The sequence below is a fragment of the Microtus pennsylvanicus genome, chromosome 11 (genome assembly GCF_037038515.1).
Source record: "Microtus pennsylvanicus isolate mMicPen1 chromosome 11, mMicPen1.hap1, whole genome shotgun sequence".
NCBI classification, from domain to species: domain Eukaryota; kingdom Metazoa; phylum Chordata; class Mammalia; order Rodentia; family Cricetidae; genus Microtus; species Microtus pennsylvanicus.
The window spans coordinates 34,154,557-34,180,531 of record NC_134589.1 but is presented as its reverse complement, the minus strand read 5'-3'; the positions used below and the strand labels follow the sequence as shown (position 1 = coordinate 34,180,531).

At 40.7% G+C, this 25,975-nt stretch overlaps 1 protein-coding gene across 6 annotated transcripts; it reads right to left on the bottom strand.

Moving 5' to 3' along the window:
• Positions 1-372: 372 nt before the first annotated feature.
• Positions 373-25,649, bottom strand: Rad51c (RAD51 paralog C). Of its 6 annotated transcripts, XM_075991194.1 has the most exons (10): positions 25,454-25,649; positions 23,970-24,228; positions 22,642-22,808; positions 19,324-19,457; positions 16,465-16,596; positions 12,661-12,727; positions 10,720-10,780; positions 6,360-6,420; positions 4,826-4,913; positions 377-1,188 (listed from the first exon to the last, which is right to left on the bottom strand). In XM_075991194.1, exons 1-10 carry the CDS (start codon positions 25,569-25,571, stop codon positions 1,154-1,156), a joined length of 1,122 nt encoding a protein of 373 aa, XP_075847309.1. In that variant the 5' UTR covers positions 25,572-25,649; the 3' UTR covers positions 377-1,153. The 6 variants fall into 6 exon arrangements, with proteins under 6 accessions (XP_075847314.1, XP_075847312.1, XP_075847309.1 ...); XM_075991197.1 differs by lacking the exon at positions 10,720-10,780 and having other exon boundaries at positions 375-1,188; XM_075991195.1 differs by lacking the exon at positions 377-1,188 and having other exon boundaries at positions 4,403-4,913.
• Positions 25,650-25,975: the final 326 nt, after the last annotated feature.

The window sequence follows — 25,975 nt, the reverse complement described above, 5'->3', positions numbered from 1 at the left end:
AATTGAACTCCGGACCTTTGGAAGAGCAGCCAGTGCTCTTAACCGCTGAGCCATCTCTCCAGCCCCACTTATTTTTTTTTTAAAGATTTACTTTTATTCTATGAATGTTTTGCCTTCATGTATGTGTGTGCATCACGTAAGTACCTGGTTCCCATGGAGGCCAGAAAAAGTAGTTGAATCCCCTGCAACTTAAGGTACAGAAGGCTGTGAGCTCCCATTCCCCTCCTGCTCCCCCACTCCCCCCCCTCCCTCCTTAAGAGAGGGCAGGGAAACCTGCCCTGTGGGAAGTCCACCCCCCACCATATCCAGTCCTAGGAAGCTTTGCATCCAAATAGACAAATAGACTAGGGTCCCAAAAAGCCATTGATAAAGGCCCTGGGACTTGTTTCTACTGCATTATACTTTTCTCTTGAGCCTCAATTTATATGGCTTTTGTCATAACTTCTCTTTACATAACTGCTTGGTTTTTGTCCTTTATCTTGCAATTTCTTATTTTGAAAGTAGGTAGGATATAACCTTGAGTTCTCCCTCCATTCTTCTGAATGAGAATAATTTTTATATTTTCTTAAGTTACACATCGTAACTTAAAATCGTAAAGTAATAGAATGCTTAAAAACTCACTTTCCATCTCACTACATAGAATGAAAGTCAAATGGACACCTGAAATACCAACAAGAAGCCTGTGTCAAAGGTGAATTGGGACTGAAAACAAGCAAAGAAATAAACTGTGGTCAAAAATACATGAAATCTTGTCAACATATTTTTATGCCAAAATCGGTTCTAAGGGAGCAAAATGTTCTGTAAATTTTAACAGTAACAGTAAATTTAGGCACTGATGTTAACTAAAAATACATATTATGAACAGTCAGCTTCTCTCCTGTAACTCAGTATGTTTTCTAAAGCAATAAAACAATTCAGCTTTGTCTCAAAACTGAAATTCAACGTATTATAAGAGTAATGTGAATATTATTGATTTTTATGATGTTTTATTTATTTTTAGACACACGGGTCTTGTTGTGCAGCTCAGGCTAGGCTGGAACTAGCAGCAATCCTCATGCCTTAGCTTCCGAGTGCTGGGATTACAGGGATGCAGCAACCACACTTCTGTGATCTTGAAAGTAAATGTCATTGTTTCCAATATTTTCAGTGTTGATCATTTCCAGTGACTGTGTGCCTCATAATGCCTCTATAAAAACAGAAGCCAGAAAATCAAACAATCATTTATAAACAACCTTTTTTATAAATAAGGCAGTAAAAATAAATATGAAAAATAAAGACACCCAAATTGGCATGGCTTCTGGAAGTCTCAGGCACAGTGAGAATGTGGGTCTAACTTGAGTTCTAGGATCATCCTATCAGATTATACTGTAACTTTACCACCAACCACAGAAACTTGATTAAGAACATTATTGACAAAAATAAAACACAGTGGGGCTGAAAGATGGCTCAGCAGTTAAGAGCATGCCCCTGTAATCCTGGCCTCCTGTGGCATATCGGGAGGCAGAGACAGGAGAATCCCTGGGAGCTTGCAGACCAGTGCAATGAGATGCTGTCTCAAACACAGTAGAAAGCAAAGACCAACAACAACGAGCTTGTCCTCTGAACACCCCATGACAACTGTGAATCACATACAACCACATTCACCCACATACACAAATGTGCACACATGCATCACACAGGAAAGACACTGGTAGAATGGTGTGTGTGTGTAGAGGCCTGATCACATCTCAGAGTGTCATTCCCCAGCTGTACACCCTAGTCTTTTAAGACAGCCTCACTGGCTTGAAGCCCAGGTTCAGCTGTCCTGGCTGCCTCGTGAGATCCAGTAATCTGCCTGTCTCAGGTTTATTTCATGTGGGTTCCAAGGATAAAACTCATATCTTCATGCCGGCATGGCAAGCATTTGACTGAATGAAGCATCTCCCCAGCCCATGATGAAATGATCTCTAAGTTTTTCTCTAACAATGTAGATATGTAGTAACTATATTTAAAATGTTAAGCCTGGCCGGGGGGTGGTGGCGCACGCCTTTAATCCCAGCACTCAGGAGGCAGAGGCAGGCGGATCTCTGTGAGTTTGAGACCAGCCTGGTCTACAAGAGCTAGTTCCAGGACAGGCTCCAAAACCACAGAGAAACCCTGTCTCGAAAAACCAAAAAAAAAAAAAAATGTTAAGCCTGTATCCTAAAAATAAACAAAACCAGGTGTTGAATCAGGTTATGTGAGCTTTTAACTTTATATTTCAACATAATAAACACCTAAACTTATTTGGTATCAAATTGATTTTCCAAGTACAGCAATAGATAATGTAAATTTCTAGTATTTATTCTTCCCAAAATATTTTTTTGTTTTGTTTTGGTATTTTGAGACAGGGCTTCTCTGAACAGTCAAGTCCTGGCTGTCCTGAAACTCACTTTGTAGACCAGGCTGACCTCGAAGTCACTGAGATCCACCTGCCTCTGCTTCCTAAATGTTGGTATTAAAGGCATTTGCCATCACCACCCTGCTCCAAAATGAGTTTTTAAAGTAAACTATATTATCAGCTTATGTTGTATGAGCTGTGTCCACAACATGATAAAACAAGGAAATGACATTAAAACACTGAAAATGAGTACATGATATACCTATAATGTCTTTAATTCCAGCACTTGGGAGGCAAAAGCAGATGGATCTCTGTGAATTCAAGGCCAACATAGTCTACAAAAGAGAGTTCCAGGATAGCCAGAGCTGTTGTTACAGGGAAACCCTGTCTCAAAAAACAAAAAGCACACAAAAGTCGTCACGAAACCCATTATTATACCAATTTTTAAAAAAAGTCACTCTGGGGTACTGGAATTACCCAGTGTAATTGTTTCAGCAGTTAAGAGCACTTGCTGCTCTTACAGAAGACTTAAATTCAGTTTCCAGCACCTCCATGGTATTTCAGAACTGCCTGTAAGAGTTCCTGGGGATCCAACATTCTCTCCTGTGCTTTACAGACATGGTACACAGACACACAAGCAGGCAAAACACTCATAAATCTTGAAAATATTTCTGTGTGCATACAAATCTATTTGTGTTAGCTTTTCATCACTATAATAGCTGAGATAAAAGGTTTATTTTGGCTCAGCTTTAGAGGTTATAACCCATGATCAGAGAAACTCAGTGCTTCCAGGTCTCTGGTCGGTTTGCCAGATGGCAATAGCTGATGTACACATGATAAGGCCAAACTATTCACCTCAAGACCAGGAAGCAAGAGAAAAAACAGACCTGGAGTCCCACAATCCTCTCTGAAGTACACCCTCAAAATGATCTAAAGATTTCCCATAAGGCCCTACTTCTTAGTTTCTACTACCTTCCAATAATACCTCCCTGGAAGCAAACTTTTAGCCACGTTAATCTTTGATGGCTACTTTATATTTTTTTAATTTAATTTATTTATTTATTAAAGATTTCTGTCTCTTCCCAGCCACTGACTCCCATTTCCCTCCCCCTCCCCCAATCAAGTCCCCCCCTCATCAGCCCAAAGAGCAATCAGGGTTCCCTGCCCTGTGGGAAGTCCAAGGACCACCCACCTCCATCCAGGTCTAGTAAGGTGAGCATCCAAACTGCCTAGGCTCCCCCAAAGCCAGTACGTGCAGTAGGATCAAAAACCCATTGCCATTGTTCTTGAGTTCTCAGTAGTCCTCATTGTTCACTATGTTCAGCGAGTCCGGTTTTATCCTAGGGACCTCTAATCATTCGCTTTACCAGATAAAACTGTGTTCTGCGAGAGCGCCAGCTATCCTGAGGGAAGCTACTTTATATTTTAACTTTATATTTTGATAGATGAAGTCATACTATCAATATTCATGTATGTACATCAATTACCAGAAAGGGTAATCATATTGATGACATGAAATCAAAGAAAATCTGTATCTTTTTAACTTATACACTCTAACTCTAAGATGAAATCCAAACGCAACCACCATCTGCCAGGTAGACTTGTTTGTCCAAACCAACAGGAGACAGTAAGTAGAGAAAAAAAGACTGGATTCTCCCTCAGTGACAGGGTTTCTTTATATAGCCCTGGCTGTCCTGGAATTCACTCTGTAGCCCAGGTTGGCCTCACACACAGAGATCCACCGGCCTCTGCCTCCCAAGTGCTGGGATTAAAGGCGTGCACCACCACCGCTCAGCATTAGGGAACATTTTTTGGCTCTTGGAGAAGGCTGGGGTCTGATTCCTAGCACCTTCATGGTGACTCAGTATCATTTAACTTCAATTCCAGGGGATCCACCAACCTACTCTGGCTTTTGTAGGCACCAGCACACACATGTAGGCTTTTGTAGGGAACCAACACACATGAACACACACACACACACACGGGAAACACCCATACAAATAAAAATAATTTAAAAAAGAAAATGGAGCCCGGCGATGGTGGCGCACGCCTTTAATCCCAGCACTCGGGAGGCAGAGGCAGGCGGATCTCTGTGAGTTCAGACCAGCCTGGTCTACAGAGCTAGTTCCAGGACAGGCTCCAAAGCCACAGAGAAACCCTGTCTCAAAAAACCAAAAAAAAAAACAAATGGAAGTAGAAAATTGACTCCCCAAGTTGTCCTCTTACTACGAGTACACCATGGCATATGCATACAGAAAAAATTTTTTTTTTCCCAGAAGAGTCTGTAACTATTTCCCATTCATATCAAATAATTCTGATTCACTCATGGCATGAGTGAATGTGTCTATATTTTAAAGAATATGTGCTTATATTTAAAGAGTATCAAAAACTTATATGTACTACAATGAATACCACATGGCGAGTCTAACTGTATACTGAGATTAGTTTTGGGTCAGCACTCTTCCTCTTGTTCTCGTGACCGTTTCCGGAAATTCAAAGACGCTCCTGCCTGTGACGAAGGAACAGTGATGGCAGCATCTCGAAATCCCTGAGGCTGCAAGATGAAGAATACACAAATAGACTTAATGAATATTTAAAGTAAAAATTAATTTTCCAAATAGTTTTTAAATAACACTGAATAAGGATGTTCTCTAAGACTCCAATAGTTCAGTGATGAGGCCCAACACCCTTTTGCCCAAGTTAACAACAAAAGTTCTCTAAAAAGAATCCTAGTAAGCCGTATGGTACCTGCCGGGAGAAGTGGAAAGTAGTCTGATCTGCTATTTATCTGCTTTACAAATCATCTTCACAATAAAATATCCTGTCTGGCATGTGGTATGCATCTGTAATAGTAAGCCCTCAGGCAGCTGAGGCAGGAGGATCAAAAGCTCAAAGTCAGCCTGGACTATATATATAACAAGACCTCTTCTCAAAAAGACAAAACAACAGCAGTTGGTGAATGTAAGGGCAGTGTAAACACTAAGTGAAGAATTCATTTTCAGGACTGCTTTCCATTGTTCTCTCTATCCTTACAAGATGGCTGCTTAGTGTGGTGGCTCACACCTTTAATTCTAGCACTCGGGAGGCAGAGGTAGGCCAATTTCTGAGTGTGAGGCCAGCCTGGTCTATAGAATAAGTTCTGGGACAGTGAAGGCTATGTAGAGAGACCCTGTCTCAAAAAAAAAAAAAGCAAGGGTTGCTTAACTACTGAGAATTGGCTCAGTAGTTAAGGGCACTTGTTCTTGAGAAAGACCCAGGTGGAGGCTCACCCTCCTTGGACACCAAGCACACAAATGGTTTACAAATGATATATAAATTTTAAAAATATATTGAATAATGAAGCTCAAGGTCATGATTAGCTTTGTAGTGAGTTTGAGGGTGACTTGGGCCTGGTGTCTAGTGATGTAAGTGTCCAGGAGAGTGACGTAAGTGTGACAGCTACTACAGACCAAATACCAATACCAGCATTATCCTTCTTGTTGCTGATATTTCTGAAACAGGACCATATACTTTTTAGGCTGCTCTTGAACTACTGATCCCCGTCTACCTCAGTCTCCTAAGTGTAGGCTGTCATGTCCAGCTGTACCTTTTCCTTTCTGAAAACTTTTAACATAAAAATCTGTAGGAGATTTTACAGATGCCATGAAACATAAATATTTCCTCTGTTCTCAAAGATAATTTTTTTCTTTTTCTTTTCTGGCTTTTTTTTTTGTTTTGTTTTTTTGAGACAGGATTTCTCTGTGTAGCCCTAGCTGTCCTGGAACTCACAGAGATCCGCCTGCCTCTGCCTCCCAAGTGCTGGGATTAAAGGCGTGCGCCACCGCCGCCCAACTGTAACTACAGTATTCTGTTAGTACTGTTTTGGTGATGTTCTCCCACTAAAACTGTCTTCAAACATGCTTGCTGCTTATAAGATTAACAGAAACCATTTGTACATGACCCCTTCAGATATTTACTGCCCACCAACACCAAAACCCCACTCTGATTAAATAATACTAACTGTGATCTGAAATGGTATTGTGGACTCCTTCTGGCTTGGCGACTTGTACAATGTTGCAAATCTGTTTGAAGTAAAAAATACATATAAACATTACTTTAATAATTAGGTTGCATGGCCGATTTCATAATTTAAATGTGCAGAATCTTATCAAGTGTTCTTGAGAACATAATTGTAGAGAAATATTAAGAAACAGAAAACCGGGCTGGAGAGATGGCTCAGTGGTTAAGAGCATTGCCTGCTCTACCAAAGGTCCTGAGTTCAATTCCCAGCAACCACATGGTGGCTCACAACCATCTGTAAAGAGGTCTGGCGCCCTCTTCTGGCCTGCAGGCATACAGACAGAATATTGTATACATAATAAATAAATAAATATAAAAAAAAAAAAAAGAAACAGAAAACCCTCCCTCACGAGTTACCGTGCGGATGCCTTTAGTTTCAAGTAGGCAGAGGTAGGATTTTTTTGAGCCCACAAGTTCAAGGCAGTCTGTGTCTTAAAACAAACAAAATCCTTCTTTAAAAAAAAAATTCCATGTAAGCATGCAATAACTAATACATCCAATAAGGTTGTTTGTATATATAAAAATTTAATGACAGATTTAAATAAATAAATTACTTGATATGCAATGCTACTTATGCTAAAAATTAAAAGTGGTGAAAAATATGTAACAATAGGAAGGTACTAATGACACATGTCACTAGGAATATAGTAGTGTTTGATGAGGCTCTAGGTTCAATCCAAAGCACTGCCAAAAAAGAAAAACTGCTGGACAGTGGCAGTGCGCGCCTTTAATCCCAGCACTCGGGAGGCAAAGGCAGGCAGATCTCTGAGTTCCAGGACATCCAGAACTACACAGAGAAACCCTGTCTGGAAAAGCAAACAAAAAAAAAAGGAAAAAAAATTTAAAAAACAAAAAAAAATGCTAGAAGCAGCCGGGCGGGGGGTGGTGGGAGGTGGCGCACACCTTTAATCCTAGCACTTGGGAGGCAGAGGCAGACTGATCTCTGTAAGTTCAAGGCCAGCCTGGTCTACAGAGTAAGTCCAGGATAGTCAGGGCTACATAGTGAAACACTATCTCAAAAAATAAAAAAGAAAGAAAGAAGAAAAGAAAGGAAAATTAGATAATCTTACAAAAAGTACACAAGTCATCTTACATCTCCAGTATGTGCCAAAAGGTGTCAAGTACATCTGAATTTTTGAGGAAATTAAGAAGCGATAACCTCTACTGCTCACTCTTGAGGCAGGGAATATGGCCCAAGGGCTTTCTGAGATTGAGTATTCCTATGTGCCTCAGACTGGCCATGAACTCCCAACCTTTCTCTCAAGTGCGTTCTACCATGCATGCCCAAGTCAAAAAAAGGAGTAAGATTTTTAAGAAGCCTTTATACATTTAGTACAAATCATTAAATTATCACTAGATGTGGCAGATTGTGCCTATAATGCTAAAGCAGGATGCAAGAGGATTGCTAAGAGTTCCAGGCCAGCTTGGGCTATAGAAAGGAAAAATCAACCCTAAGGTCAAAAGGGAATTGATCAACCTTTTAAGTTAGGATATTCTCTTCAAATTTCTAGGTAAAAAAATCTTTGTACATCATGTCAGCATCTAAAAAAGATCTTTTTTCAAGAGATCTTTTTAAACTAAACCAAAAAGAATCACTTGGCTCACAGCCCTAGCTGAGATGAAGCTTAACATATGGCTGAACTACATAGTTTGGGTCAGGAAGAAACAAGACAGAAGTACAATTTGTGCTCTAAAGCTGAGCACAATATGAAATGCTGTGTGGGGGTGTCAAGTATTACTCCACTCTACCACCAGATCTTCTTGGCAACGAGGGGTATAATTCTGAAAATCTTGGCCTCATATCATCATGAATATGCAAATTGGGGAACCCACATAATGTAAGGACACAGACATAATCATTTAATTGTTGGAATGCCATTCTGTCATTTGTCAAATGTTAAAAATCAGATGTTTCTGGGTAGGAAGTGTTGGGGCACATCTTTAACCCCAGGACTGGGGAGGCAGAGGCAGGTGGATCACCGTAGCAAATTCCAGACCCGTCAGAGCTACACAGCAAGATCCTATCTTAAAAACAAAAAGCAAAATATAAAATCAGATGTTACTAGTCCATGAGATAATATCTAAGCTCAATTCATATTATAAATATTATTCAAGGTTTTAGGTTTTTCTGTTCATATTTAAAGTGTTCATTTTTATAATTATCAGTTTATAAATTATTTTCATATTTTTAAAATAAATTTCTAAAAAGCAGAAATGGCAGAGTGTTTGCTTAGCTTTTCCCAGGCCCTAATTCCCTAATATCAGGGGAATAAAGTGGGGTACTTTTCTGGAAACTCAGTATTTATGAGGTAGAAGCAAAGTTTCAAGAATTAAGGCCATTCTATGCTATCTAGTAAGTTACAGGCCAGCCTGCACTACTTGAGAGTCTATCGCAAAAACAAACAGCAAATAAAAAGCATGTAAGACTTCACGCAATCTTATGGATGGGCCCATAGCTCATCTATAGTAGGAGAGCTTGTATTGAGCATGCTCAAAAGTCCTCGTTCAATTTCTAGTACTCAAAACCCAAACCAAACAAAACCACCATCTTCCCTAGAAGCAAATATTTCACAAAACTTAAAGACAATTTAGTTTCAAACAATAAACAAAAATATCTTGATTCTTTAGCGACTGAATTCTGATTATCATAAAGTATACACACCACTGTCATATCTACAGACTTGAAATCAACAATTCAGAGGAAAAGCACTTCTACTAGGGAATAGAAGAATTGCATGCAATATTATAATTATCTTCTAGAAAAGTTATTACAGGACAAAGGGAAAGAATTCATGCCTGACCAAGTTAGGTTTTAGTGACTGCACTGGTGCAGTCTTTTCCAACTGACTCACACAGTCTCTACCTCCAGAGGCTACTGCACAAAGTCCGTGCCTTCCTTTCCCTTACAGCCACAGTAAGGGCTGGGGAGGTGGCTGCGGAGTGCAGAGCACTCGCTGCTCCTGCAGAGAACTCAGGTTCAGTTCCCAGTACCCACACAGCAGCTCACAACCATCTCTAATTCCAGTTCCAGGGGATCCAGTGCCCTCTTCTGACCTCTGTGGGCACCGAACATGCAAAAATAGGCAGGAAGACTACTCACATCAGATAAATAAATCCCTTTTTAAAAATTAAATAAAGCTGGCAGTGGTGGTGCACCCCTTTAATGTCAGCACTCAGAAGGCAGAAGCAGGCAGATCTCTGTGAGTTCAAGGCCAGCCTGGGCTATACAGCGAACTCCGTGACAGCCAGGGCTACATAGACAGATAAATAGATATATTCTCTCCACCCTCCAAAAAATTTTGTTCATGAAACAGAGTTTTATAATACGGCCTTTTCTATTCTTTTTTAAGGACTCTTGCAGTCCTAGGCTGACCTGGAACTACACAGGCCATGTTAGCCTCGAACTCAGACTATTCTCCTCAGTCCCGAGTGCTGGTATGTGCCAACATACCTAACCACAATATGAATTTGAAAGAGAATTAGAAGGTATGTAGTGCAGCTTTCTAAGAATAAAATAAAAATATAGTATCGCTGACTAAGCTCAATGCTGCCTACATACTGCCTCAGTTTCCTTCTTTATTAGAGCACTTCCATACCAAGTTCTCTAGGTTATCCCAATTAATCACAAAGCAGAAAGGCTGGCATAAATCTGATATTTTTTGAAGTACAGAATAAAAGACTTCATAGCTTTCAATGGCCTACTTTAAAGAAAAGGAAAGCTGGTCCATTCACTTGCTCAGCAGCTTTAGAAACAAACACAAAGGCTCCATGCTGCCATGATTTTATTTTAAAGAACAATACTTGGGAAAGGCAGGTAAATACATGGGTAATAAAAGGGGAAAAATGACAGACACAATTTCATGCAAGAACTATATTAAGCAACTAAGAAACACCATCCTGTTTTCCACATGTATTAGTCCTACCGCTAACCTCAAAAGTTTTCCTTTTGTCCTGATTTTATTCTTCTTTCAATTCCTTCTGGGAACGCGGAGTACCACCTCCTTCTTCATAGCTAATAAGGGATTTCAAAGAGTATCAGAAGGCAGCAATTCCTTAGCCACCTACATGTTCCAGGTGCATTCACCCCATCATTTAAATACACAAAGAATTCCCTATGTAGCTGAATGTGCAGTACTAACAGTGTGTTTCTATGTTTTCTATAACTGATGTCAAACAAGGCAACAAAAGCAGTGGTTTATGGGTCACTGAAAATCTCAAGCTGGGGACTAATGCTAGGAGCCATTAAGTACTCAGTGTAATTAGACTGATATTCTGAATTATGAACTTATTTCTATACTGACCTTTGCTTTTGTTCCCAATGAAAAATAAGCCTTATTGTAGCAGCGTGCCCCCAGCTTTCCCCTAAAAAAAAAAAAAAAAAAGAATTAACTATATAATACCTTTAGAATTTTCAAGTTGCTTAGAAGGTCTCTGGCCAAATACAATCTTAAATTACCAAGTTTAGAATAAAAATATTCTTGAGCCAGGCGGTGGTGGCGCTGGCGCACGGCTTTAATCCCAGCACTGGGAAGCAGAGGTAGGTGGATTTCTGTGAGTTCGAGACCAGCCTGGTCTACAACAGCTAGTTCCAGGACAGGCACCAAAAACTACAGAGAAACCCTGTCTCGAAAATCAAAAAAATAAATAAAATTGTTGGACGAGGTGGGGTATGGGATGCCTTTAATCCCAGCTCTCAAGAAGCAGGCAGGTCTCTTTGAGTTCAAGGCCAGCCTGGTCTACAGAGCAAGTTCCAGGACAGCCAGATCTACACAGAAAAAACCTGTCTTGAGAAATTAAAAAAAACCAATATAAAATAATAAAGTATTTACTTAAAAAAATAATATTCTTGGTTTTGACCAAGCAAACCAAGGTGGTGTATATACCTTTAATCCTAACACTTAGGAGGCAGAGGCAGGGGAATCTCTGAGTTTGAGGCCAGCCTGGTTTAAAGAGTGAGTTTCAGGACACACAGGGCTACACAGAGAAACCGTCTCTGAAAAAACGTACAAAGTAAACTAAAGAATGTTCCTGGTTTCAAAACCTGTGGCACATGAGGAAGATCCTAAGAGTGATAGAGTTTTACTTCTCCAGGAGAGCAATGCAAATCACTGTCCTCTATTTGCTCCACGAAAAGATTATAGTTTCAGTATATTATCCACCTTCCATTCTATAAGGCCTACTATGTATTTCTGACACCCAGTAACAGGGTCTCATTATGGTTCTGACTGACCTGGAATTTGATAGTTAGACCAGGATGGCCTTGAATTAAGTCTGCTGCTGCCTCTGGAGTACCGGGATTAAAGACAAGTCACCAAGGGGGTTTCATTATGCAGTCCAGGCTTTCCCGGGATTTCTGGGCTAAAGTCCCTCCTACTTCAGCCTCATGAGGGGCTGGGACTACAGTTCTGTATCATCATGTTTGGCACACAGAGTATTACTGGGTTTCAATAATACGTCAAGATAGATCTTGAAACATTGTGTTCTAATAAAATCACATTAGAAATATAGTAATGGGCTAGAGAGATGGCTCAGTGGTTAAGAGCACAGACTGTGCTCCCAGAGGTCCTGAGTTCAATTCCCAGTAACCACATGGTGGCTCATAACCATCTATAATGAGATCTGGTACCCTCTTTTGGAGAACACTATATACATAATAAATAAATCTTAGAAAAAAAAAGAAATATAGTCATACTTGTTTGCACTGGTATGATTTGTATTTAAACAGACTCCTTTCCTGCCTAAAACCATGGGCTTAGGTTTTTTTTAAATTTCTTTTTTATTTTAAGCAGTCAGTGCTCTTAATGGCTAAGCCACCTCTGTAGCCCCTAAGACTGAGGGGTTTGTTTGCTTGTTTTTTGAGACAGGATTTTTCTATGTAGCCCTGGCTATCCTGGAACTCTGCAGACTAGGCTGGCCTCAAACTCAGAGATCTGTCTGCCTCTGCCTCCTGAGTGCTGGAATTAAAGGTGTGTGCTACCACTGCCCAGCAAGACTGAGGTTTTAATGTCTAGAATCCTATTTTGAATATTTATTTCTCAGGTTTCTAACACAGCTGCCAGATAGCAGATACTCAATAAATGTTTGTTAAATTATGAAAGGATTAGTCAGTATCTCAGGACACTGTACTTAGTGAGCAGATGAATCAGTGGATAAGCAGTCTCTATTTTCAAAGCTTATAGTATTCAAATGACAAGGTAGGAAAATATTAAAATGAAAATGTTTTATCTAATTCATTTACCCACCTAATGCAGGAACAAGTAATGCTTGACTTTTATCAATCTTTGTTGTCATCTGATTTGTTAAAATAACCTATAAGATCAAAACATTAAGAAAGTTAGGATATGCTGGATAGTGGTGGTGCACGCCTTTAGTCCCAGTATTTGGAGACAGAGGCAGGTGGATCTCTAAGAGTTTGCAGCCAGCCTGGTCTACACAGCTAGTTACGGACAGGCTCCAAAGCCACAGAGAAACCCTGTCTCGAAAAACAAAAAACAAAAGCAAAAAAAAAAAAAATTTGCTACTGTTATGAATCATAATGTAAATATCTGTGTTTTTGATGGTCTTGGGGGGTTATGACCCACAAGTTGAGAAGCTGACTTATAACTTCAAATCCAGAAACCTGAAACCCTCTTATGGCCTCCTCTGGCACCAGGCACGCATGTGGTACACAGACATACATGCAGGCAAAACACTCATACACACAAATTAAATAAAGCTCTTCAAAATACAATTTTTTTCTAAATAAAGGCGAAGAGATGAAGGAGATTTGCTCATTTGTTTGAAATTTTAAAAATAAAAATTTTCTGTACTTACGTGCAAACATGTGTTATCAGAAAACATGATAAGAAAAATCTGAAGGAACAAAGAATTCTTATTCTTTTATTTATTTTTCATTTTTTAGGACAGGGTTTTTCTTTTTAACTGGCTGTCCTGGAACTTACTCTGTAGACCACCAGGCTCGCCTCAAACTCAAGAGATTCACCAGTCCCTGCCTCTCAAGTGCTGAGATTAAAGGCATGTCCTACCAACTCCAGGCCTTTTTTTTTTTTCTTTTAAGACAGGGTCTCTCATTGAACCTAGGATTCTTCTTTGAGTTTGGCTGGCTGGCTGGCAAAACCAAAGAATCCCCTGTGGAAATCCTTTCCGTGCCCTCACCTTCACAATGCTGGGATTACAGGAGTGTAGTGCCATGTTCGGCTTTTATATGGGTGCTGGGGTATTGAACTCAGGTCTTCACGCTACCAAAGCAAATACTTTATTCACTGAGCCATCTCTCCGGTACCCTACACTTTTTAAAATTCAAATCTTGGGGCCTAGTAGCCTATGCCTTTAATCCCAGCACTTGGGGACAGAGGCAGGCATATATCTCTGAGTTTGAGGCCAGCCTGGTCTATATAGAGAGTTCAAGGGCGACCAGGGATAGATAGACCTATCTCAAAAAATAACATAAAAATTTTAGCCAAGCCGGGCGATGGTGGCGCTAGTTCCAGGACAGGCTCCAAAACTATAGAGAAACCCTGTCCCGAAAAACCAAAAAAAAAAAAAAATTTTTTAGCCAAATATGGGTGGTACATTCCTTTGGTCCTAGCACTTAAGGAGAAGCAAGCCATAATGCCATACCTTTAAATGCTTTTTTTTCTTTTTGGTTTTTCCAAGATTGGGTTTAGCTGTAGTTTTGGAGCCTGTCCTGGAACTTGCTCTGTAGACCAGGCTGGCCACAGACTCAGAGATATCTGCCTGCCTCTGTCTCCTAAATGCCGGGATTAAAGTCGTGAGCCACCACCACCTGGCATATCTTATACATTTTTATAAACTGCCTTGGTCAGGGAGGCACTGGAGGAAAGGAGGAAGGGGAAACTTTGGTAGGGAAGTAAAAACAAAAATACATAAAGTATTCCAAATTTGCCTTGGTCATGGTACTTCTGTCACAGCAATATAAAGGTAAGACAGCAAGGCATAGCGGTACATTCATTTAATCCCAGCACTTTAGAGGTAGAGGCAGGAGCAAAAAGATCTGTTTGATACCAGCCTGGGGACACGAGTTTCCGAACAGACAGAGCTACAAAGTAAGACCTTGTCTCCAAAAAAATTTAAAAAGGGTAAGAATTTAGTGTCATCCTTAGATGTATAGTGAATTCAAAGTCCTGAATTTCAGAGCCCTGGAAAAACAAAATCCCAAGTCACTATCCACCATCTTTAATTCCAGTATTGGTAGATCCAATGCCCTCTTCTGGCCTCCTTGGACACAGCACTGACATGGTACACAAACATACATGCAGGTACAGCACCCATGTGTTGTACCTTAAAAGAAAAACACCAGGCAGTGGTGGTGAATACTTTTAATCCCAGTGCTTGCGAGGCAGAGGCAGGTGGATCTGAGTTCAAAGATAGCCTGGTCTATAGAGTGAGTTCTAGGACAGCCAGGGTTACAACAGAAAACCCCAGACTCAAAAAACAACCAAATCCAAAACCAGACAAACACAAAAAAACCTAACTAAGGCAGAGAGCGACTGAGAAAGATAATAGTGCTGACCTCTGGGCTCCACAGGCAAATGCCCACGTGTACATGGGCCTCCATGTGAACACACAAACCAAAACTTATATACATAAAAGAGAAAGGGCTAAATTAAAATAGGGCATGGGACATACTTCAATGGCAGAATGTTTGTGTAGTATGTCCGAAGTCTTGGGATAGAGGAGCATCACCAGCAGCAGCAAAATAACAGAACAAGAAAAACCCACCAAAACCTAGGAAACTGTAACTCTGCAGCCTATTTGTCTTGAGTGCCCTCTACTGGGGGATCTTAGGATATCAGCACTAAGGATGCTAAATTCCAATTAGCAGTAAGAAATAATTCAAAGGGCACTATGCTTTAGCAAAAAGGATATGGAAAGATATGGTAAGATGGTAAAGTAGTACTCAGTGGGTAAAGGCTCTTTCCATGCAGTCTGACAACTTAGGTTTGATCTCTGGGAAAACATAGTGGAGAGAACTGGCTTTAATCCTAGCACTGGGAGGCAGAGGAAAGCAGATGTCTGTAAGTCTGAAGCCAGTCTGGTTTATAGAGTGAGTTCCAGGACAGGCTCCAAAGCTACCCTATCTCAAAAAACATTTAAAACAAACAAAAAAACCAGAGGGGGCTAGAGAAATGGCTCAGAGGTTAAGAACACTGACTGCTCTTTCAGAGGTCCTGAGTTCAATTCCCAGAAAACACCTGGTGCCTCACAACGATCTGTAATGAGACCTGGTGCCCTCTTCTGGCCTGCAGGTATAACACTGTATATATAATAAATCCATAAAAATTCTTTTAAAAAGACTAAGATTTGGAAACACAAAAAAATTTTAAATTTTACAGAGGAAGTTTTTTTATTTACTTTGGTGTATCACAGGAATGTGCTAACAATTTCCCTTAAAAGGTTAAAAAAAAAACCGCAGGGTAACTCAGCATTTTTTTTAAATATTTATTTGTTTATTTATTATTTATACAGTATTCTGTCTGCTTGTATGCCTGCAGGCCAGAAGAGGGCACCAGACCTCATTACAGATGGTTGTGAGCCACCATGTGGTTACTGGGAATTGAACTCAGGACCTTTGGAAGAACAGGCAGTGCTCTTAACCGCTGAGCCATCTCTCCAGCCCCTAACTCAGCATTTTGATCTCCTGTCTCTTCTGACAAGTGCATTTTTGTCAATGGGAGGATGTGCTTGCAGAGTGAAAATTAATGGCAAACAGGTAACCCTGCACTCTTTGGTTCACATATAATTTGCCTACCGTGCGTGAGGCTCTGGGTCTAATCTACTCATGCAAAATATGTGTAAATTTAAACATCATTTTTTTTGTTTTGTTTTTCAAGACAGGGTTTCTCTGTGCAGCCTTGGCTGTCCTGGAACTCATTCTGTAGACCAGGTTAACCTCGAACTCAGGGACCCACCTGTCTCTGCCTCCCGAGTATTGGGATTAAAGGTGTGCATCACCACCACTGCCCAGGGAGACATTAATATTTCATACAGTTAGCTATAAAATTCTTCTGACTAATAATACTTACAGCTAATCTGTGATTGTTTGCGAGGCTGATCATTTGTTGGGCTAGGCCATTCAGTAACCGCGTCCGAAGGGACAGATCATCAAAGTCATGACGGAAAGGAAAAGCAATGCCATCGATTATCACTAACTGCACCTAAACACAGGAGAATGAAATTGGGTTTGGAGTTACAATTACAATGAACTTATCCCATTACAGAAATAAACCTTAAAAAAGAAATCAGGTCAGGTGGGGTGGCACAGGCCTTTAATCCCAGCACTCGAGAATCAAACACAGGTGGATCTCTTTTTGAGGCCAACCTAGTCTACAGAGCAAGATCCGGGTCAGCCAGGACTGTTACAGAGAAAGCTTGTTTGAGGGAAAAACAACTCCCCATCAAAAAAAGAAAAAAGAAAAAAAAGAAAGCCATCTAGCTTGCTAGCTGGACATTTTTGATGCAGTTGGAGAGATGGCTCAGCAGTTGAGTGTACATTGCTCTTAAAGAAGATGCAAGTTCAGTTCCTACTACCCATGTCAGGCAGTTCACAACTTCCTATAACTCCAGGTATCTGTTTAGGGGATCCAATGCCCTCCTCTGGCCTCCACTCACTTGCATAATTAAAAATAAAGGCATGGGGCTGGAGAGATGGCTCAGAGGTTAAGAGAACAGACTGCTGTTCCAGAGGTCCTGAGTTCAATTCCCAGCAACCACATGATGGCTCACACCCATCTATAATGAGATCTGGTGCCCAGAACACTATATATGTAAAATAAAAAAAAAAATAAAGGCATGGTGGTATATATCTATAATCTCAGCACGCAGAAGGTGAAGGAAGGATGGTGAGTTTCAGGCCAGGCTGGGCTATACAGTGAGACTCTAACTCAAATTAAATAAAAATAAAGAGTTTTCTTTTATAATGCGAGAAATTAAACCTGTGGCCCACAGATGGTAAGCACTCTACTACTGAGCTATATACCTCACCCTAGGGTTTTATTTCTAATTCTTCAAAGGTTTCCTCTTAAAATTCATTTTATTATTCTATGCGTATTAGTTTTGCCTCCATGTATGTCTGTGCACCATGTTTGTGCCTAGTACCTGTGAAGGCCAGCAGAGGGCAAGGGATCCCTTAGAACCAAATTTACAGATGGTTGTGAGCCACTATGTGGGTGTTGGCATTCCAACTCTGAAGAGCAGTCAGTGTTCTTAACCATCTCTCCGGCCCTCAAAGGCTTTCTTTCTTCTGCAAAGTATCACCCAATGATTCTACATTAATCATCACCTGAATACTAGCATTACATGCACATGCAAGGTTCGAGCTTCATTTCTCTTGCTGGAGATGGCTCAGCAGTTAAGAGCACTGGCTGCTCTTCCAGAGGACCCAAGTTCAATTCATAGCACCCACATGGCAATTCACAATCTTCTTTAACTCCAGTTCCAGGAAACCAGTGCCCTGTTTCAGGCCTGTGTGGACATTGCACATACATGGTACACAGACATAAATGCAAGCAAAATGCCCATATATACATTAATAAAAAATTAACCAAAAAATCATATGGTGTGGTGGTTTGAATGAATATCCCCAAGAGTCTAGTATCTGAATACTTGGTTCCCAGTTGGTAGCACTTTTTGCTAAGGCTTAGGAAGTATAGCCTTGCTAGAGGAAGTACATCACTGGGGACAAGTTTTGAGGTTTCAAAGCCATGTACCATTTCCAGTTTGTTCTCTCTGCTTCTGGATTGCAGTTAAATATGTAAGCTCTCAGCAGTGCCATCTCTGATGCTATGATTCCCTGCTGTGATGGACTCTTAACCCTTTGCAACCAAAATGTCTGTGTGTTGTCACAGCAACAGCAAACTCACTGTAAGACACCCCACAAAGCCACAGAAATCTTGAAACTCACTGTAAGACTCCCCACACAGCCACAGAAATCTTCAAAAGAACCAAGTTAAGAGGATCTTGTTTCCTAATTTCAGAATGTACTACAAAGCTATAGTAACCAAAACAGTCTAATAGTAGCTGAGAACCTGTGGTAGAACACTTGCCTCACGCGGATCAGACTTTAACTTTGAGCCGTAACAAAAACAAAGAAACAGAGAGAGTGACTAAGGAGAGGTAAACCAATTGAAATCAAAAAAAAAAAAAATAGAACAAACGCCAGGCATGGTGGCACACACCTTTAATCACAGCACTCAGAAGGTGGAGGCAGATGGAACTCTGAGTTTGAAGCTAGCCTGGTCTACAGTACAAGTTCTAGGACAGCCAGGGCTACACAAAGAAACCTTGTTTCAGAAAAAAATTAAATAATAATAAAAATAAAACATGCTGAATATGGTAACAAAAGCCTGTATCCTGGCACTTGAGTGAAGACAGAATGATTGAGAATTCAAAGTCAGCTGAGCAGTGTGGCCCACACCTTTAATCTCAGCACTCTAGAGTAGAGGCAGATAAATCTCAAGGCCAGACTGGTCTACGACCTGAGTTCCAGGACAGACGACGCTACACAGAAAAACCTTGTATAAAAAACAAAATAAAACCTGTAAGCTAGGCGGTGGTAGCACACATGTTTAATCACAGCACTGGGGAGGCAGAAAACAGGTCGATCTCTGTGAGTTCAAAGCCAGCCTGGTCTGCAGAGCAAGTTCCAGGACAGGCTCCAAAGCTACACAGAGAAACCTTGTCTAAAAACCCAAAAACAAAAAACTAGACCAAAAAAACATAACCTATACATAAGAATATATATTTTGCAATGTATATAGTATATATATGCAAAAAAGTAGAGTAAAATAAGTAAGTTGCAGGGCAGGGACATCAAGTTTATACTACACTTTATTTTTGAATTATCAACACTTCCAAAGACTTTATTTCAGTAGTATGACCGATACCTTTGAGTGATCTGAAAGGAAATCTGGAAGGAGATAGACTTGTGCCAGCAGCTCAGTGTAATCATGACAACGGAAATAATAAATATGGGAAAGAATATTTTCAAGAGTGAAATCCTCCAAGGCTTTCTGATGTTCTGAAACAAACAACAAAGCAATCTGAAAACAGTTTATATTTTCTTTTCCTAATTGTCTGACAATCACAGATACGTTATTTGTACCCTTGTAAAACAACATCACATCTAAAAGATGACAGAACCACCACAGAATCTCTGTAAAATGTGCTTTGTTGACTGCTGATCTTATTATTTAGTTTTCAATGTTTTCTACTGTTTCTTTAAGGGTTCTTGCTGCTCTTGCAGAGGACCCAGGTTTGGTTCCAGTACCCTCATAGCAGCTTACCCTAACCGTCCATAGCACCAGTTCCAAGGGATCTGATGTCACCTTTTGGTTTCCATGAACATCAGGTACAGGCATGGTGTGCTTATATGCAAACAAAATACCTAATCACATTAAAATATTTTTTAAAAATACATTTTAAAATGCAACAATTAGTTACTTATTTCAAAACCAAACTTACTTTATTGTCTTTGATTGTATGTGTAATAAACTAGGGATTATTTATTCACAAATAAACAAAATTCTTACTGTTTATCTCCAGCTATTGATTTCCACTGAACAGAAGTATCACGATTGAAGTTTCTCTTTCTTGTTTTTGAAGAATACAAATTAAGAATTCAAAGGAAAATCCAGGGGCTAGGGATGTGGCTCACACCTTTAATTCTAGCACTTGGTGGGCAGAGGTAAGCACATCTCTGAGTTCAAAGCCAGCCTGATTTACAAACTGAGTTCAAGGGACAGTCAGGGCTACACTGAGAAACCATGTATTAAAAATAAAACAAAATGAAAAACAAAAGCAAAAACAAAAGATTTTAAAAGAAAAATGTCCCAATGGAGTATATTTTCCCTTTAGCACTCTAATCTTTGAGTAGTAACACTATGAAATCTTAACACTGGATTTTAAAACATCAGTATGGTTTTAAAAAGTAGGTATGGTTTAGAATGGTTTTAAAAAGTAAGTATGGTTTAGAATTTAAGGCCACCTTGGTCTACACTGAACGTACTGGGACAGCCATGTTTAAAAAAATAAAAATAAATTTAAAAAAAAGCGGAGAGGGTCCTTAGAAAGATGGCTCAGTAGTTAAGAATACTGGCTGTTCTTCCAGAGCAACCAGGTTTGAGTCCTAGAACCTACATGGCAGCTCACAACAGACTGTAATTCTAGTCCGAGGAGATCTGATGCCCTCTTCTGGCCTCCAAAGGCAATGTACACATACAGTGCATTCATACATTCAGGCAAAACACCCAAACATAAAAGAAAATAAAGCGAGTTTGGCTTTGAAATGAGAAACTAATTACCACATTCTAAAATGTATTTTTTTAAAAAGATTTTAACGTGATTAGGTGTTTTGCGTGTATGTAAGTGCACCTGTGTGTGCCTTGAGCCCACTGATGCCAGAACTTGAGCTATGAAGAGTTGTGTGCCTCCATGAGGTGCTGGGAACCAAACCGAGATCCTCTGCAAGAGCAGCAAGAGCTTTTAATGAATGAACTCTCTTCTGTCCCTATGATGTATGTGATGGCTGACAAGATGACCTGAATTCAATCTCTAGGATTGAACTCCACACAGTAGGAGAAACAACTCAAATTCTCTCCGATCTCCACACATGAGCATACACACTAAGTAAAATGAGATGTTTTTAAAAAGATTTATTTATTTATATATATGGTGCTTTGCCTACATGTATATCTGCAACACCAAAAGAAGGCACATCCCATTATAGTTGGCTGTGAGCTGCCATGTGTTGCTGGGACATGAACTCAGGACCTGGAAGAGCAGGTAGTACTTTTAACCACCGAGCCATCTCTCCAGCTCAAAAAATGTCAGAAATTGTTTAACTTGGGAGTTTCAGACCAGCTAACCTACATAGTTCCAAGCCAATCTGGGTTACAGAGTAAGATCCTATCTCAAGAAGCCAAATAAAAAATGACTTATGCTATAACATTACAAAACAAAACCAAGAGGAGGCTGCAGTGGGAGGTGCTCGCCTGCTCTGAGCAGGGCCCTCGTTCAACCCCTCCCATGTGTATGCACAAGTGCGTGTGTACAGAGATTCACTCAAAGAGAACGGGCTGGAATGATGTTCAGTGATAGAGTGCTTGACTAACATTTCCAAGGCCTTGGGTTTGATCCCCAACATTGCAAAAATGAACAACAAAACAAAGTAAACAAAACAAAACATCACAGAAAAATTATCTGCACCCAGCAGCTCACAGCTGCAGTCCCAGCAGGTGGGAAAAGGAGGCACGAGGCTCAGAGCCAGATCATCCTCAGGCATACAGCAGTACAAGGATATCCTGGGAACTAGACTTCAGGTTAGTAAACTCTGGCTTCTTCCAATATACACTAAGTTAGTAAACAAACAAAACAAACAAATCAACAACCTTTAGTTTTTCTCATGCACCAATCATTAAAGCCTTCACATCCCAGTGCCTCAGTACATCTTCTGTCCATAGAGGACTTTCAAGGACAGATTGGGTAAGACATTTTAGACAGAATTATTTTGTCTTCTACCTTTCCAGAATTTCTACTGAAAAGATATAACAAAAAAAAAAAGAATCTGTTTTTGTTTGTAATGAACTGTGTGTGCCTGTTTATGGAAACGCCACAGTGCATCTGTGGACTTCAGGGGACAATTTTCAGTTCTCTTCTTCTGTTATAGCAGTTCTAGAGGTCAAATTCCATCATCAAACTTGGTGACAAGCACCTTTAGCTGCTGAGCCTTCGCACTGGCCAAGGTGCTTACCTTCTCAATTACTTACAAAAGTAAGTCTGTTGTGCTGGATAGGTGACTCAGTGGTGAAGGACGTGAGCTGTGCTGTGTGTGGTGCTGAGCGCCTTTATTCCCAGCACCTGGGAGGTTTGGCAGGCAGACCTCTGGGAGTTTGAAGCCAACCTGGTCTATAAAGTGAGTTACAGGACAGCCAAGACTGTTACACAGAGAAACCCTGTCTTGAAAAACCATTAAAAAAATTAATTAAATTTAAAAAAGCAATGACTGCTAAGTTGGGTACGACACAGGTCTGCTATCCCAGCATTCTGGAGACTGAGGCAGAATGATCACAGACAGCTAGGCTTCAGGGAGAGTACTGTTAACTAGGCAGAAGCTTCAAGTTTGGGACAACCTCTTACTGAAGTCTGAAATGGCACAAATACAAACTGTCTTTCTCGTACAGAAGGAGCACTTTGTGCTAACTCACCTTCGTCCATGTGTGCTCCTGCTATAAGGCGAAGGTGTTGAATGCAGGCAGTTGCAAGGGTTGCCACTCTATCAACCATAAAACTTCCCTCTGTGTCAATAAATACTGCCTCACCAGCCACTCCTCCAAAACATTCTGGAATCTGCACATCCACTGCCAATTGCATACTGTCAAGAAATGACCAAATCATTATCATAACTATCAAAATGTCTTTTGTAAACTGCGTCTAATCATTAGCTAAACCATCAAGTTTTCTAAATACAAAAGTAATACCCCAAGACAACAGAGATGGCTAACTCTCCATAGCTCCAAATACGTATGAATCCATATATGCCTAGATTATAGTGCAGGTATTACACAAAATTACCATTAAGTAACTCTTTGTGGTTTTTAGGTTTCTAGGAATTGGTTTACATTTTCTCCCTTTTTCTGAATTAGGGTCTGGAAATGTAGCCCAGGCTCAATCCTTCTATCTCAATCTCCAGCCTTACTGCTATATTTACAGGAGTGTGTCACTACACCCAGGTAGACATACTTTTTTTTAAAGATTTATTTATTTGAGCCAGGTGGTGGTGGTGTATGCCTTTAGTTCCAGTACTTGGGAGGCAGAGACAGGGAGATCTCTGTAAGTTTGAGGCCAGCCTAGTCCTGGACAGTCAAGGCTACACAGATAAACCCTGTCTTGAAAAACAAATCAAAAAAAAGATTTATTTGATATATATATATATATATATATATATATATATATATAGTGTTCTGTCTGCATGTTTGTGAGCCACCATGTGGTTGCTGGGAATTGAACTCAGGACCTCTGGAAGAGCAGTCAATGCTCTTAACCACTGAACCATCTCTCCAGCTCAACATACTTTTTTGGTTGTTGTTGACACCAGGTCTTACTATATATCCCTGGCTGGTCTAACAATTGTTATATAGTCTAGACTGTCCTCCAACTCACAGCAATCCTGCTTCAGTATCCTGAGTGATGAAATTATAGGAGTATGTTACCAACCCTGGTTCAGGGTTCTTTATCATATATAAATCAACTTTAAAACATCTGACAAATATATCTCAGAAGCCACCTATTAGGAGAGAATCCGCTTACTTGAGTGATTATATTGTATTATAAAAGAAACATTTCTGACATCGAAGCTGCTCTATCCCTTCACTAAGATGGTGCCTGAGATAATATGAATGGTAAGCTGATGGTTTGTTGCAGGAAGTAGTAACACACACTTTTTAGTATTCTGACTACAAACTCACAGAACAATACTCTATTAGTTACATAAAACACTAAGTTCATACTTAAGAAGAGAACGTTCTTATTTTACCATAATTGTGTTTTCCCAACACCTGGTACACCACAAACTTCTGTTGTTTTCATTAGGGGTATTCCACCCCCGAGAATGTTATCTAGGGCTGAACAGAAGGTGATTATGAAGCCCTGGGTGTGTTCCTGTTCAAGAAGTTCCAGGGCTGTGCACTTCTTGACTGTCACGGAAGTACCAGCACATCTTGGTTTATCTGCGAGACATTCTCTTCTTACGATCTGTAGAGTTTCTAAAGCTTCCTCTTTGGATATCCCAACTTCTGAAAATAAAATCGGGGGGTGGGGGAACTGACATTAGAGATTTAAAAGTCTAACACAGAGCTGAATGTGGTGGCTCACACCTCTAATCTCAGCACTAACAAGTTCCAGGATAGCCAGGACTACACAGAGAAGCCTTGTTTCAAAAACAACCAGACAAAAGTCTACCTCGGTGATGAATTAGCACATTAACTTCAAGGTTTATTTAATGGCTGATCAAGCCCAGGGTCTTAGGCAGGAGTGGCTAGTTAGTCCTCCACCTCTCAGTTACTGTCCTGTTGGCAACATTACTGCTACTAAAACTTAAAAATTAACCTGGATGGAGGTGGGGGTTCCTTGGACTTCCCACAGGACAGGGAACCCTGATTGCTTTTCGGGCTGGGGGGGGACTTAATTGGGGGACGGGGAGGGAAATGGGAGGTGGTGGCGGGGAAGAGACAGAAATCTTTAATAAATAAATAAATTTTAAAAAAAAACAACTTAAAAATTAGACTAGGGGTGTGGCTCTAATTTTAAGTAGAGGGCTTAACTAGCATTTGCAAAGCTAATTGCAAAGCATTACCAAACACTTAAACAAAACATTACATTCTGTCCTCTTTGGTGAACAGCAAAGAGCTGGGCACAGTATTGGTGGCACAGTGGATGACGCCAGCTTTACTTTGGTGTACATTAAGGATGCACACTTAAATGTACACACTTAAATGTAATCTGAAGAGGGCTGAAAAAACTGTTTGGGGTATTCCATGAATCACAAAGGGCGTCCGTCATCTTTCTAGGGCTTTCTCCTATTCCTTTCTCACTGAAGCCTCTCCATTCCTACTCTAATCCTTCAACTCTTGAATTCAATTTCCATTCCCCCCACCCCCAGAATATTGGAACTGTGAGAATTACATGGCTTGTCTGTTTTCCAATTCTAGAGCCATTATTACCCAACTCAGTTATCATGAAACCTCAAGATGAAAAAATTAAAAAAAAATAATAAAAATTGGTTTTTTTCATCTACAGATTAGACATTCTGGTCCAAGAGACTTCCTTTGAGCGTAAGTGACGCAGTCCTCAAAGCATCCAGGAGGCGCGGGCACAGAAAGCAGTCAGTCAATATTTTTCCACATAGTTCCAACCACAAGCGAAGAGTCGCTTTACGTCGTCAACGCGGTGGCGGGAGAAGGAAGACGGAGGCGGCGCCAGGCGGCCGCGGTGCATCAGCTGGCCGCCGGGACTCGTTACCTTTGCTGAGCTCAGAGGGCTTCACCTCCAGGATGTCCTCGGCAGTCTGGAACCCTGCAGCCACCAGCTTCACGCGCACCGCGGGAGACAGCTGGAAACTCACTAATTCCCGCTGCATTTTGAAAGCGCAGAGCCTACGCACCGGTGACGTAGAGCGAGAAGCGCGCGAAGCCCAAGTTCCCCACACCCCACCCGGGCCATGCCATGTGACGTCACGCGCACGGCGGAAGGGGCGGGGCTCGCGCGGCCTAGCCTTATGAGGCCCTGCTGTAGGGGACATCCCTCAAGTACTCACGTGTTTTCTTCTGGGACTCCTCTGAAGCATTTTGTGGGGTCCCCTTACCAAGGGTATAGCTTGACAGGAAAAAAAGCGAGCTTGAGACATGAGGATGGTGATCAGGCCCAGTGGTCCCTGGATCACCATGCCGCGTTTCCCCTCCTCGCCCTGGCCTGTTTCTTTTTTTTTTTTTCGAGGGTTTCTCAGTAGCTTTTGGTTCCTGTCCTGGAACTAGGTCTGAGTCT

What these genes read in the sequence shown, in the direction of transcription:
- Rad51c (XM_075991194.1), bottom strand. Translation starts at nt 25,571, where the DNA reads ATGCAGCGGGAATTAGTGAGTTTCCAGCTGTCTCCCGCGGTGCGCGTG. An exon ending in CAAACAATCACAGATTAGCT is followed by an intron (nt 12,728 to 16,464) that starts GTAAGTATTATT and finishes TTGATCTTATAG; the next exon opens with GTTATTTTAACAAATCAGAT. An exon ending in CATTGGGAACAAAAGCAAAG is followed by an intron (nt 6,421 to 10,719) that starts GTCAGTATAGAA and finishes TACTTCAAACAG; the next exon opens with ATTTGCAACATTGTACAAGT.